The following is a 13,908-nucleotide window of genomic DNA, read 5'->3' as shown; positions in this document are numbered from 1 at the left end:
ACATTTCTATTAGTATCAAATACCTTCCATATCCCTTTGATCTTTTTGGTTAACTAAAAATTTCATTAATACTCCTTTCAAAGGAAAGTCAGATACAATAGTACAAAGATGATGTGCAAAACATGTACAAGAGGTTGTTTTTTTCTTATTTCAGTTTTGTCAGACAAGAAACTTTTCTATATCTAAGGAATAATGGTCATGACGCCAAAATTTCTGCCAGTCTACGCAAGATACCACAGGTACACCATGGTTCCTGCCAAAGATGGTTCTGAATCATCAATAGCTCCACAGCTCCCACTGGAAACAGTTCATGTCACAAGCAACCTAATAAGCATAGTACCAGAATAAACATATAAAACATACTTTTTAAGCCTTATACAAAAAAAACAGACACAGAAGCCATCTGAATTATTCCCACAACTACTGTAAAAACCTTTGCATTTCCTTTGCAGTTAAAATGAAAACATAGACAGAGAAAAGCAGAAGAGATATTAAATTGGGTGTAGACACTCAAGACTTAAGACAAAAATCCCAAAAGAAGATATTTGTATCAATTTTTTCCATTTGAAAGAGCTAGCAGTTGGCATAAAGCATTTAAGACATAAAAATGCAACACCTATTTTGTTGGGAGGTCCCAGGGTTGAAAAGGAAACCTGTCCTTTGCCATAGACACTTGCTTCTATCAAAACCATAATTTTTATTTTGGCTTTTGGAACTCTCACTTAAAATAGACTACTTGGTTTTATAAACATAACAGGATTTCAGCTTCAAATTTAACAGGCACAGTAACACCATGCAAATCCTAACAGAGAGCTACCCAGATCTTTAAATTCTGCTGCTTCACTTCCTAAGTTTTCCTACATGGTCTGACACTAACAATTACAATGATGTCGTTAAAGATAAAAAACAGGGACTTTGAAGTAGCTTGTCAAAGTAAGTGATATTTACATCATCTTAGTCTGAAACTCTCATGCAAAGTTCCACCAAAAGCAACTTCATCATACAATGTTACCTTCCCCATTGAAAGATGTTGCTTAATCTCCTACAGCAGTTAGCAGGTTTTGTATCATTGCTAGCAGCAGCACTTAGTGCTTAAGAACAGCTGTTTCTTTGTTAGAAATATTTTTTTGTTGTTAACAATTAAACTCTTGCCAAGAGGCAACAAGTCAACTGAAACCTCTGGTTTTCTTTGCAACCTGCTGAGTTATCAGCAAAACCAACAGGCCACACACTGACCTTCAACCAAGGTCTTGCTCCAGAGATTGGTGAGTGCTGTAACTTCAATACACTCAAGGGCAATAATACCACCACAGAGGGAACTCCCTTTCAAGCCCTCATGGCAGCAGAGATGACGTAGTGTTTTTGCATTACTATCACTCCAACAAAAAAACTATAATTAAAGAGCTAGTGCTACACAATGCGAGACAATCACAAAGATAACCACAAGGCAAGGAAAGAAATACATTGTAAAAAGATAAGCTGTGAGAAGGTTTCTTTCTGAAACTCTAGTGGTCTTGAATAGCTCAAGAATAGTCTCAAATAGATGTTGCGTGCTAAAAGACTTCAATTTCTTTGTATTAAGAGAAGCATTAAACCACTATTTACATCCTTTTCTAGACTCATGCATCACTACTGAAACACCTTCAATGCATTAAACATTTAAATCCGTGTTACTTATAAAACAGGCAATCTCCCCCCTTCTAACAGACTATCATTGGCACCATCCAAGACTTCTTACCACTTTTGCTTTAAGCTTGATGTTTATGAGAAGACCAGAATGGGGACAGGTCTTCTTGCCCTTTGAAAGCTTTTTGATTTGTTACGTAACTAAACATGTTTGTACAGCTTTCTTCATATCTACAAATCCTTAGTCCACAGGATGTCAGTTCAGGCAATAATTATATGAATAAATTGTAGACAGTCTAAGAAGGAAAGAAAGATGGAGAGACATTTGGAATTAACGTGCTGTGAATCAGTTCTGCATCATCCTTTGTCAGTGGAATTAGCAGGCTTTTCTCCCCTCTTCTTGTTGCCTTTTAGTAATAATTTTCAGTGTATTTGACACATTTCATCTCACTCAATGCACTGAACCCTAATACAAGAGAATACCAGTTTGTCAAACATACATTATTGAGGATGCATACCACTAAATCTTAGGCAACCGACATTGTCAAAGACACGCCACCCTGGCAAGAGCTACAGAAATGCTAGGCAAAGAGGAGAGAGGTATAACAAGTGCACAAGCACGACTGCTGAGATACCAAGCAACAGAAAAGGCCAAAGCCTCCCAATTCCTGTCTCAATTCCACCCAAAACACAAATATCTTACAACAGTTTCAAAGCACACATTTCCACTGCTGTTGACAAGAGGAGTTGCAAGCCTGAAAAGACTAGTGTCCACTTGGTATAGGATTGTGCATCAGATACTTGAAGAGCTGGACGAGAGTAAGACTTCATTCTAAAAATAATTTCTAGTTTTTCACATAAGTTTCACAGAAGCCTCTTTGAATATTTATCGGTAAAGCAGAGTAGACACTACAGTATTTGTAATCCAGGATAACCACATTGATTTGCTGCTATGGACATCAAGAAGTGCAGTCCTAATAGGTTTTTTAAACAATAAACAAAAAAGTGTGTGGGATGCCAAACTTTATATTTTAATGTTTCTTACAGCTGTTTTTAGCTCAAATTAAAATGATACATGCATTTGGTCTTGAAAAGGAGTGCTGCCATTCAAAACTTGGCCATTCTGGAGATAATGCAACACACTGGTGAATTTTCTCCCTCATTTTGCTGCAAATCCTCTGATATGAGTATCTTTTTACTTTTTACAATTTGGCTCAAATGCAGATGCATTATGGAAAAAAAAAGGATTTATTATAAAAGCAAAAATTCTTATTTCTTTAATTTCCAAGACCATTTATATTTTTTTAACATGGCTTCCTGAAATTAGGAAAGAAAAACAAAAATCAAGAGGACTAAGAGAGCAGTAAGGTTATTTTCTAAGAATATTTAATATACACTTGGTATTGAAATGAATTTTTAAAAAATTCTTTAAAAAACCCTCTTGCATAATTCTGGTTTATTTTACATACTAACAGTGTTTGGATCTAGTAGCTTTTTAAGTTTCCCATGTATGGTTTGTTTTTGATAATTACACATTTAACAGACGTATAAAAAAATTAGTTTTTTCACATCCCAGCTTTTCTTTAAAAAAAAACCCAAAACCAAAACAACACCCTGAAAAATGGAGATAAAGACTCAGATGAAGTACAGTTCCTTATGTAACTGTTTTCTTTTGCACAAAGGGCATCACATTGCTATCCTTACTATTAATTTCTGCAATGTCACAAGACAGAAAACATCTGCTGAAAAGATCCTTTCAAAAAGAAAAATACATAAAAGACACTTACTTCCCAGGTACACAAACAATTAAAATATTTCAGTGGTAATACTTCTATTTGATTCAGAAAAAACTATATACAATATTAATTTCCAATAATCAGTAACAACAGGTACTTTCCCTATTAATAACTTCAAGACAGAGCTGTATATGCCATTTCACCAATGAAAAGGTTCTGAGAAGGAATTTGCTCTTTTTGGATCAGAGAAAAAGAACCTGAAAAAACACCACTAGTGAAAACAGTCTTCATCAGCACATTTACAAGAAATGCTTTGTCCCTGTGTGACTTCAGGAAGTAATTCCCTTTTTTTTCCCAGAAAGAGTTAGGTTTTATTTGGGATTTATAACATAGCAATACTTTAATGCGAATTCCCCAGGGGACACAATAAAGAGGCATTAGAAGGAGAGAACTGAACTGAGACCTCCCGTGAATGTTTTGTAGTAATGTCTCTAGTCTGAAATTCAGCATCTTGAGAAGTTCAGGTTAGAAGGAAAATACTTTAGCATACAGCAGCCAGTTCAAAATAAACTGTCTATGGGTTCAGCAGCTGACATTATTAATTCAAAAAACTCTTCAGCTTAAGCAACCATGTACATCATAGAGCTGCTTTCTTCTCACATAGGCAGCCTGTTCTGTTCTACAACAGTTAGTAGTTCCTTGAGAAACTTTTCTTTTAAAGACAAGTGGTGCTAGAGAAAAATCATTCTTCTTCAAACTAGAAAAAAGAGGAAAAAAAAAAAGAAGCACCATTTCCAACTAATCCATGATATAATCTATTGCAGCAGAGACATGTACATTACAAAAAGAGATATAAACATTAAGAGTAGAATCCAAGAAACATTTCTTTTTCCTATTCTCCAGCTCAACAAGCAGTTTGTACTCTAACAATAGTTTCAAAAGAAATCACTGTCATCTTTACAAGAGACACAGCACAAAAATCATGCTGAAGCAGGCTAAGTTTGGAAAAGTAACATCTTTGAGCAGAAAGTAACTTTATAGTCCAACACTAACTTCATAAGAAACCAGCCTCCCAGCAGGCGCTGGTAGGACTTTTCAGTAAAGAAAAACAAAGAAAATAACAGCAAATTTGGGAGGGTGCATATAAAGAGAATGCAGGGACTTTGTTTTATAGACTTTACCAGGTAACAGGTCCCCTTGCTCCTTGCTCTACACCTAGGCAGTTCCCTAAATCTTCTGAAGGACAATTTCATCTCTTGGAACCAGTGTGAGAGAACATGCACTGGTGGTGGACAGAAGATTGTTCTACAACTAAAATTTTCCAAGCACCTTATACTGAATGGAACAAATACAAGTTTAGGACAGTTAATGCCAGACTCAATACAAAATCTCCACTTCATTTAAGTGAGTCTCTGACTCTGTTTTCTACTGCAGCAATGGAAGAGAATAATTCAGGTATATTTAATCTGACCTGCCTCAAATAGAGAAGTTTCTCCCACTTCTCAGAGAAACTCTATGAAGAACCATGCATGTAACGTAATAAGAACTGCAAGGGAGACACCAAAAGCTTTTCCTCTTCTGAAATGCAGTCAGCATTCTCAGCTACAGGGCTGATGAACATACAAAATTAAAAGAAACAGAAGCTCATAATTTGTTTGACTTTAATGAATCCCCAGTAAGGTCATTGTCAATCTGAATAAAATTAAATCTAAAAATTCCTTCAAGAGCTGCACCTTAAGTTTTTACTTAAGTTTATGCTCTACTCCCTTGCACAATCCATAATTAGATTTTTCAAAAATACAAACAAACGCTTGACCCCTTCCATGCAGCTGTGTCACCTTTAGAATGTATATTCTCTTTGCAAATATGTCCACATCTTGTGCTGGTTTTTATGGCTAGTACTTATACTGCTAGAAAAAACAGTGCTTGGCTACTAACATTTTTGAAGACCTGAGGAGAAAAAAAAATTCTAATTCTTTTCCTTCCACTCCCCAAGAAAGACAGGGAATTTGAAACAATGAACTAATATCCACAATAAAAAGGAACATTTAATACTCTAGAACAGAGCTTTAAATTTAGCATTTTATGCATCTGATACCACAAAGCACAACAAGGAAAAAGGCTTCTTCTTTTCCTTCAATCAATACAATCCCTTAATAATTCAAACTTCAAAATATTTACATAAAATATTAGCATTACATATTTGTAATTGATAAACTGAGCCAGCAAGGTCATCACTTTTCAATTATTTATGGCAACTAGATAAGGTGACAGTGCACAAACTAATAACTGACAGTAGTCAGCTAATGAACAGGTTCATGCATCATGGCAGTAATGAGTTTCTGGGTTCCATTTCTAATAGCCACTTGCAATCATAAATATGCATTTCCTCTTCTGCTACATGAGAAAGTTTCCTATATATAAACTGAGATGTGCTCACCACAAAGACATCCAGCATAACTTCTTTTTGCAAGGACCATACACTGTTTTTTATGTTATGGAATGCCTTAGTGTAGTTGCACGTGTAACTGACTTACTGCAGCATGAGTGTTAAGTGTACATTGCAGCAGTTTTACATGCCTGTAAATGGGTTCTGAATAACATCATACTTACAACATCAAACTTCTGTGTGATGTTCCCCTGGACATCAAGTAAATAAACTTTGCCATAATGTGTTCCCAGTGCCAAAAACTGCGAAAGAAAGAGATTGATTACATAAACACAAAGACACCATAAGAAATAATGCAATGCTAAATGAACTCCAGGATTAGCAACACCGGGGAAAAGAAAAAAGCCCACCACTTTCTATAGAGAAAGGTTATTTTAACTGTACCCAAAGAATAAAACAGGGCTTCAAGCCCATATTACTGTGATAGTGCAAGTTAGCTGTCAGAATGAGTCATGAGGACCCTCATCCACTGACAACTAATGGTGGGTCTGCAGTCTGTATACACCAGCTGATGGACTGTGGCAGCAAATTAAAAATGCAGCACGAGAGCAAGAACCAACAGAGATCTGAAATAGTTCCTAGATCCTTTCTGCAGCTTTGTTTCAATCCTAATGTTTCCTTTGAGCTTTATTTTTAATTCTTCTTCATTATTAAAATTTAAAAAAAAGTGTTCAAACACAGCAAAAGGCCAACTGTAAGCCCCTGGTAAAATACAGTTGAATTATGGAAGGTCTATGACAGTGCATTTAAGTACACAGATAACTCCTGGGATTGCTTTCCTTCACATAGCAACATTCCTAAATAGAATACTCCCAAGACAAATACACTTCCTTGGAAATCTCAGGAGTTTCATTCTAAAAAATAGCAGCAAAATAAAGAAATCTTGACATAAATCCATACTATCACAAACTTATTTTGATACAAACAAGAAGGAAATTGATTCTGAGAGATCTGCTGTTAATTGAACCATGTGAACTACACCTAAACAGAAAAGATAGAATTTCAGTACTACTTGATTTATGACAGAGGTTTCTTTTATTTGCCCCCTCCCCCACCCTCCCACTTTCAGCATTACTGAAATAGTCCAGGCTACTCAATTCTCTGTATTTCACTGCATGTGAGCATGCTTCATTGCAACCTATAATGAAATGCTCAAATTTACAGGCACTGCTAAGCGTGTCAGTCAGGCAGCACAATCTTTAAAAAATAACCTTACAGAAAGTCAAGGTTTAAAAGGATTTATCAAAATGGAATTGCTTAAAATGAAATTTCTGTTCAGGCACTTAAAATATGAAGCTACATTAAAAGGAGGCAAGAAAGGGAAAGAAGGGGCTCATTAGAAATTCATTCCCTGCAATGCCTTTCACTCCTGCAAGGTTGCCTTTTTTCAGGAAGAAAAAAGTCCCCCGGGTAAAAAAATCAATACTGGTTAATAAAACATCAGGTGTGCAGACATAACTAGGTATGACTATTCCACTGCACAGGCCTGCTTGAATGCACCAGGTGCCATGACGATTAGTCATCCAGTGCAGACAGCAAGCCTGGTGAAAATATGATGCTTTAGTAGCAAAAATGAAAAAAATAAAAATTCTGGGGGGAAATTAGTCTGAATGCAGAAGCCAGATCTCAGGATTCCCAGCAAAGTTAAAGTGCTTTAATCAGAGCAATATTTTACATATTACTGCGTAATTTTTCTAATGATAGCATTTAGCAAGGCTTTTCCTGTTCGTTCAGGAAAAAAATCCCAAAAAAACCCAACAAGAACGAAACAGAAATACCCTTGCAAAACCTATAACCCAGCTTCATTTTTAAGTTCTCTGTTGCAAAAGACCTATTCCTAAAAGACTGCAGTACCTGGCTTCTAACAATATTGATTCTTCTCATAAGTAGTGTATCTAGTTTGCTGGAAAACTGAAAGTACTGGGATACTTCAACAGTTTTCCTGTATTGTCATGCTTTGTGACACTATAGCAAAAGCTGTATCTGTGCACATCCTTATAGAAAAATCCTCTTAAACTCTTGGCTTTCAAAATTTACCTAAGATGCAGGAATAAAAGGTAACAGAAACAGGCTACAGACAAAGAGGAAATGCTCGCCAATTTTCCAAATATCTGTGTAATTCTAAGTTGTCAAAAACATTTTAAAAAGACTTATTGTTTTCATTCACACTGTTAAAATACAAGCTTCATCTTAAGAGCCTCTTGAGCCATAGCAACAGTCCTCTGAGGAAAAGAAACATAGCACAAGTCAATCTAAAAATATAGCCAAATAATAAAGATAGATCCCTCAACAATAACTGTTAAGGAGATACTACTGGCTGTGAAAAATTATATATTCAGAAAATAGCTACTATGTTTTACATACTAGTAGCTGACAAATCATTAACTCACATTTTCAGCTGCACTTCAGAATGCCTCAATATTCTACATGTTTTACAGTATGTATAAAAGAGAAGAAAACACATAAAACACAAAAGCAATTGTTTAAATCACTAAAGAATCATATGAAGTTTATTTCTTTTAAGAAAAAATATAAATTATTTTAAAAATTTCTTTACTTTGCATTGTCTATTAGGATATGTCTTTATCCGTATCATCTATTAAGATATGTCTTTATCCTTATTATCCCTCTGGTACATCAAAATCTCTAGCCCGTGCAGTTCCTCTCTTTTTAACATACTGAATCAGGGAAGGGGAACAGGGAAGTGTTAGTATGACACTCCCCAAAAGTAAAGTCTAAGCAAACAAAAACCACAATATTTACTTTCTTCTCCCCTGCTTTAACATGCCTTCCACAGCCAAATATATGCTAATTTCCTGGCATGATCAAGTTGATCTTTGCTGACATGGCTGTACAAATAAGCACTGTATATGCCAACTTCCTTTCTGAATAAAGAAAAGTTAGGATTCCATTTTGATTGCAGTTCTTAATACTTTTCATTATTAAATGTGAGTGAGCATTTTTCTAGTAGCTAATGTAAACATCTCATCTAACAAATCACTGCATCTTGAATTCTCACCTCATTTCCTCATTGAGAAAATGTGTTTATCACTGAAAAATGCTTGATACAAACAAAAAGGGAATTGATTCTGAGAGATCTGCTGTTAATTGAACCATGTGAACTACTTGTTTTAACATTGAGAAAATGTGGATTTCTCAATACAGGTTAATGGTAAATTTTGTTTATGTCACTGATGCCTTGCAGTGCAACTCTAGATTTGGCATCACTTCTACACAGAAATATATTGATGCACTATGAGGACAGACAAATACATAAAACTGAGCAGAAGTGCTATCTCAGCCACAAAGTCACATAATACCTTTTCATGCACTGTCATGCAGCTGGCTGCATCCTTCTGGAGAATTTCAGTCACTCCATTAGAAAGCCGTTCATACTTGAGCTTAGGTTCTTCTTCACTCTCATCTTCCTAAATTTTTAGGAGTATAAGAAAAGGGAGCAAGAGAGAAAAAACAACAAAAATACTTAGAAGTTTATTTTAGATAAAAAACAAATTAAAAGATACCCCAAAATTGTCACACAGCAACAGGCGAAGATGGATCACTGCGATCTCTTCACAACAGCCATTACAATCAAAAGCCAAACTTTCACAGTTTAATCATCTGAAGGGGTTTGGGCTCTGCTTTTTTGTTACTGGTTTTTCTTTTTACTCCAAAGTTCTGAGTGCAAAGTCTGTATAGCAGCATGTCAATTTAGCTGTAGGAGGCACTTACTTGATATCTAAAAAGCAGGAAAAAATGTGCATGTGTACTTTGTTTCACAAAGTTAGTAATTTGCAATTTAGAAGTGAAATACAAGAAGGATGAATATGATAATGAAGGATGATAAAATAAAGTGTGCCACTGTAGCCACAATGAACTGAAAGCTGAAGCATGCACATTACAAGAAACTTCACGACCTTTACAAGATGCTGCACCTCTGTAGGAAGGATAGAGGCAAAATGCTGTGAACAAAAATAAGAAGAATCCACTAGGAATAAGTTAATTGTATAAAATCCACCAATGGGCTTATGGTAAAAAAAAAAATACTATAAATATGTTTTCTGGGAAGAGAACCTGGACATATTATACTCCTATGAATCACCTTTATCTTCTGCATGTTAGGATCTTTTTCTGGTAAATACTGAAGTGTTCCGCTCTTTTCATGCATGTTAGGTATTATCACCCAATCACTACTTAAATGCAAGGAAGGACCATGGGGGAAAGAGTGAAGAGAAAGGAATCCAAGCTAAAAAAAAAACCAAAAAAACCCCCCAAAAAACCCCAAGCAGCAAATTTATTGCTCAAAGAAGACCCAACATGCTTATCTCTTAGGAAAAGAAAATCCTAGTTGCAAAATAGGTCGTTGGTCATAGGCATCTATCTGTAACAGCTGGCGTACAGAGGTACAATGCCAGAGAGATTCCACAGGCTTCAGTAAGTCTCAGTTAATCTTATACATGCACAGACATACACAAACCCTTACAGATCCTTGGTCCTCACTGGGAAACAGTACACCTGCAATAATATTCTCCTACACTTGCTATTGACTATAATGAATATATCAACACTGAGTATGTGTAGGAGCAACGGGGGGCAGGACAGTCAGGATGGACAGAGAAGAGAGATCCTTGAAGCCAGGTTGTGGAACTTCCTGTTTATTGCCAAGGGCCTGGGCGCAGGGCCCTGCTGGGAGCTGCCAGCCACAGCTCGGAGCAGGCCCGAGAGAGGGAGAAGGTAAAGAGCGAGGTTCCTGTTACCATACAATAAATCTTCTTCTGTGTTGAATATTCTAATTCTCACTAACCAATCTAATACAAGATACAAATCCTATAGCATTTATACATAGCCTATAAGAATCATTACATCACCATACTGTGTTACATTTTAAACCCTAAATCTACTCTTTGGACCCCTTCTGCCAAGCTAGTAGGGTCTGCTCTGAGCCTTGGACCTGTCTGCAAGCAGAGGGTCTTGTTTCATCAAAAGAGGATTACCTCCAGTCCGGCCACACCATTGTTTTCCAGTTGTTCAGTAACTAAGGTATCGCATTTCATTTCAATCTTGCTTATAGTTTCCATATTCTCAAAATCTTTTGCCAGGCAATCATATTTATAAGGTTTTCCTGTTTCATCTTCCCCAACAAGTATGTTTTCCATATAAAACATCTTTCATTCTTAAGCAACCACAATATACCAGTGCAGTGGTCTAGTTAAAGAAGTGCCTTGACTTCCCACCAACCGCTGCCTTCCAATTCCTAAAAACGCACAGTATCAGCCTACAGTAGAACTGTATTTGTGCAGCACTTTCTTGTAGGTACAATGCAAAAAATAAATTTGGAAGAGAGACATGTTAACAGGTTAAAAAAACCACATTTTTTAAAATTGCTTTTGCAGTACTAAAGCCAGTCTTTTCCAAGTTAAATAGTACGGCCATTTACTATGTGTGCTACCATCATATATGGTAACATGTACATAACCTCATACAAAACACAAAAAAGCCATATACACCTATGGAGAAACCCAATACCTAGTCCCTTGCTTATAGAAATATGCTGCAAAGAGAGTGTTTTAAAATGTTATGTGAGAGTTTTATGACAGAATACAAATGAGATTAATACAGGGATGTCAGCAGTGCATGACGTAGGAGTATGAAGTGGGATGTCAAAATGTCCACTAAGAAACAATTTTATTCAGTAAATCTAACACTGAACAAAGTTGTTACTAGACAGAATGACAATGTCAAATTACAGGTCTGTATATAAATCAGTCAAATTCCTCATGCCTACAGATCGTTAATAAATGGCTACAAGGTAGAGGGAGGAGGTAAAGTCAAAGTAAAAAGCATACATTTGATGGAAGGAGAGTGTAAGGAAGTATGTGTCCATTATAACAATTAACACATTACTGCATTTTATACATTGCTTACAAAGATTATACTTGAAATGCATGGGCAATCATTGAATAAATCCATAAAAGTAAAAACTGAACGCCAGTCATCTAGTTTTTATAAGATCCCACATGTTGCTAGGGCCAGGACATCCAATGTGCAACCAACATGAAAAGTTAATTCTAGTCTCTGGAGTAGTTTGCATAAAATCATTCATCCATGGACCATTAAATAAAGTTACTGTAAATAAGTTTTACCTGTCTTATTTATGAGTGAAAACTAAGTAATTTTTTCTGCACATGCATATACAAAAAATATATACTTTCAAAAGTCAGTGCACCAAAGCATTCTGCCAGCATTCTGATACAGCTTCAAAGTAAGTAAATAAAATGAAAACTCCTAAATATTAGGCATGATGATGTACCTATTTCACGCTTTCTTGACAGGTATCTTGTATGTTAAATAAAAGTCAAGCTAAAAGGTGAATTGAAATGAGGTTGGAGCACTTTACTGTAAACAATATGAAATAAAAAGGTGATTTTCAAAAATTCAAGATTACTGCTTCAGACACTGATATATAAAAAGAATTTGATGATCTCTTATTTAGAGTATCAGGGTTTAATAATTTTAAAGGTATTTTTCTACTAGGAAAAGCTTTTATGCAGTTTGAACTTCTAAAGTAAACACAAGCCAGTGTTAATAAAAGCAAATCAATAATTTTTGTTAAATTTTAATAATCTTGAAAATCCACAAATTAAACCATGACCAGCCTGAGTTGAGATGTCAGTTAGCTGTGTTTCTATGACAACCTAGAGGAATAGTGCAAGGCCTGACTTGCAGCAAAGCTAAGATACAAACAGAGTGAAATTTACCCCATACAAGAGAACTCACAGCTTTCCTTTTTTAAGGGAAAAAATAATTAAAAAATCAATTGCTGAATTTACATGTATTTTTACTAACTGTATGACACTTTTAATTAAACCCTCCTAGAGGATTCTAAAAATTTGAAAATAAATTTTGTAACACTGCTTTTTGTATCAACACTTAATACTGCTTCAATATTTAATGCCTAAAATTATCTGAAATAACAATACTAAATTTTGATATTCTTGACAAATGTTTTAAGAGAAAAATAAATATTTACTGCACAAAATGTGTAAAGCAATTTTGTAAAGCACACATGGCAGCCTTAAATTCTGAGAGGCAAGGAGACCCACAGAGCTGTCAGGAGGAAGGTGATGTGATAAAATAAATAATGAGCATTTTTCAATAACAGGAATGCTAACTTGAAACTCATACTCCATTTGATTTTTCACTTGCCTTTTAAAGCTAAAGCTAGCGGGCATATCGCTAAAATATGCTGTAAAGAACAGACATCCATAAACATTTCTCACTGAAAGCACATTTCCAACTGAATGAAATACTCTGATTAGCCCCTAAGACTAATACAAACTCCTTCATACTGAGAGCTCTTCCAGTTGTCATTGCTGAACACTCCTGAACTGAAAACAAACTCCTTCTCATTCACCCAGTGCCTATGGAATACCAACTCTTCTTCTGGAACGGATTTACAAAACTAACAAAAGCTACACATGTGCAACAAGCTCTCTCAACAGGCCAGTACCACTGCAAGGGACTCTCGCCAGCCTTTTTGAACTCAGGTTCACAACCTTCTTCAGATATTCTGCCCCATATTTCCTAGCTTTGCCTACAAGAACTGCTGTGCTGGAACCATGAGTAGGAAAAAAGAAAAAAAATCTGAAATCAGTCCTTGTGAAGAAAATTTCCAGAAGGAACCTGTGGGCAGTTCCCAGACTTATTTCATTAGCCCATATTTGCTCCTGGAGCAGAGGATCTGCCTACAGGACAGACTGTCACATGAACATTGTTCTATTGATTACAGATACTCAAATTATGTTACAAGTACTGATAGCCAAAGTGTCATCCTTACCACACAATTTGCCCTCAAAGTTTTTCAAAGCCTTTATGGAAATAAACATTGCATACATTATAAGGCAAGTGTCCTTCCCCTTTGCTGCACATCTTCTGTCCGGTCCCAGATAAAATTGCTATTACTCTAAATGTCCATTCCAGCCTTGTTTATGCCTGCAAGTTTTGATCCTGCAAAGCATTTAAACTCCAATACAAAGACAGCTGAAGTCCATCACCGAAGCAATTTCAAAAAGGACACACTTACACCCTACTCCAACA

At 35.8% G+C, this 13,908-nt stretch overlaps 1 protein-coding gene across 1 annotated transcript in view; it reads right to left on the bottom strand.

Moving 5' to 3' along the window:
* The window catches only part of VPS41 (VPS41 subunit of HOPS complex), a 109,266-nt gene that overhangs the window by 76,874 nt on the left and 18,484 nt on the right, over positions 1–13,908 (bottom strand). Inside the window, exons 3-4 of the mRNA XM_054273825.1 lie at positions 9,132–9,239; positions 5,976–6,053 (exon numbers count right to left, since the gene is read on the bottom strand). Of these exons, the coding sequence (XP_054129800.1) occupies positions 5,976–6,053; positions 9,132–9,239 (186 nt within the window). The remainder of the gene's footprint in view (positions 1–5,975; positions 6,054–9,131; positions 9,240–13,908) is intronic.

This window comes from Melozone crissalis, unplaced genomic scaffold (genome assembly GCF_028551555.1).
Source record: "Melozone crissalis strain CALT ecotype California unplaced genomic scaffold, PUWL_Pcris_2 ptg000016l_1, whole genome shotgun sequence".
In the NCBI taxonomy this organism is placed as follows: Eukaryota; Metazoa; Chordata; class Aves; order Passeriformes; family Passerellidae; genus Melozone; species Melozone crissalis.
Note: the sequence above shows the minus strand (reverse complement) of the source record. Positions and strands in the feature narration are given on the sequence as shown.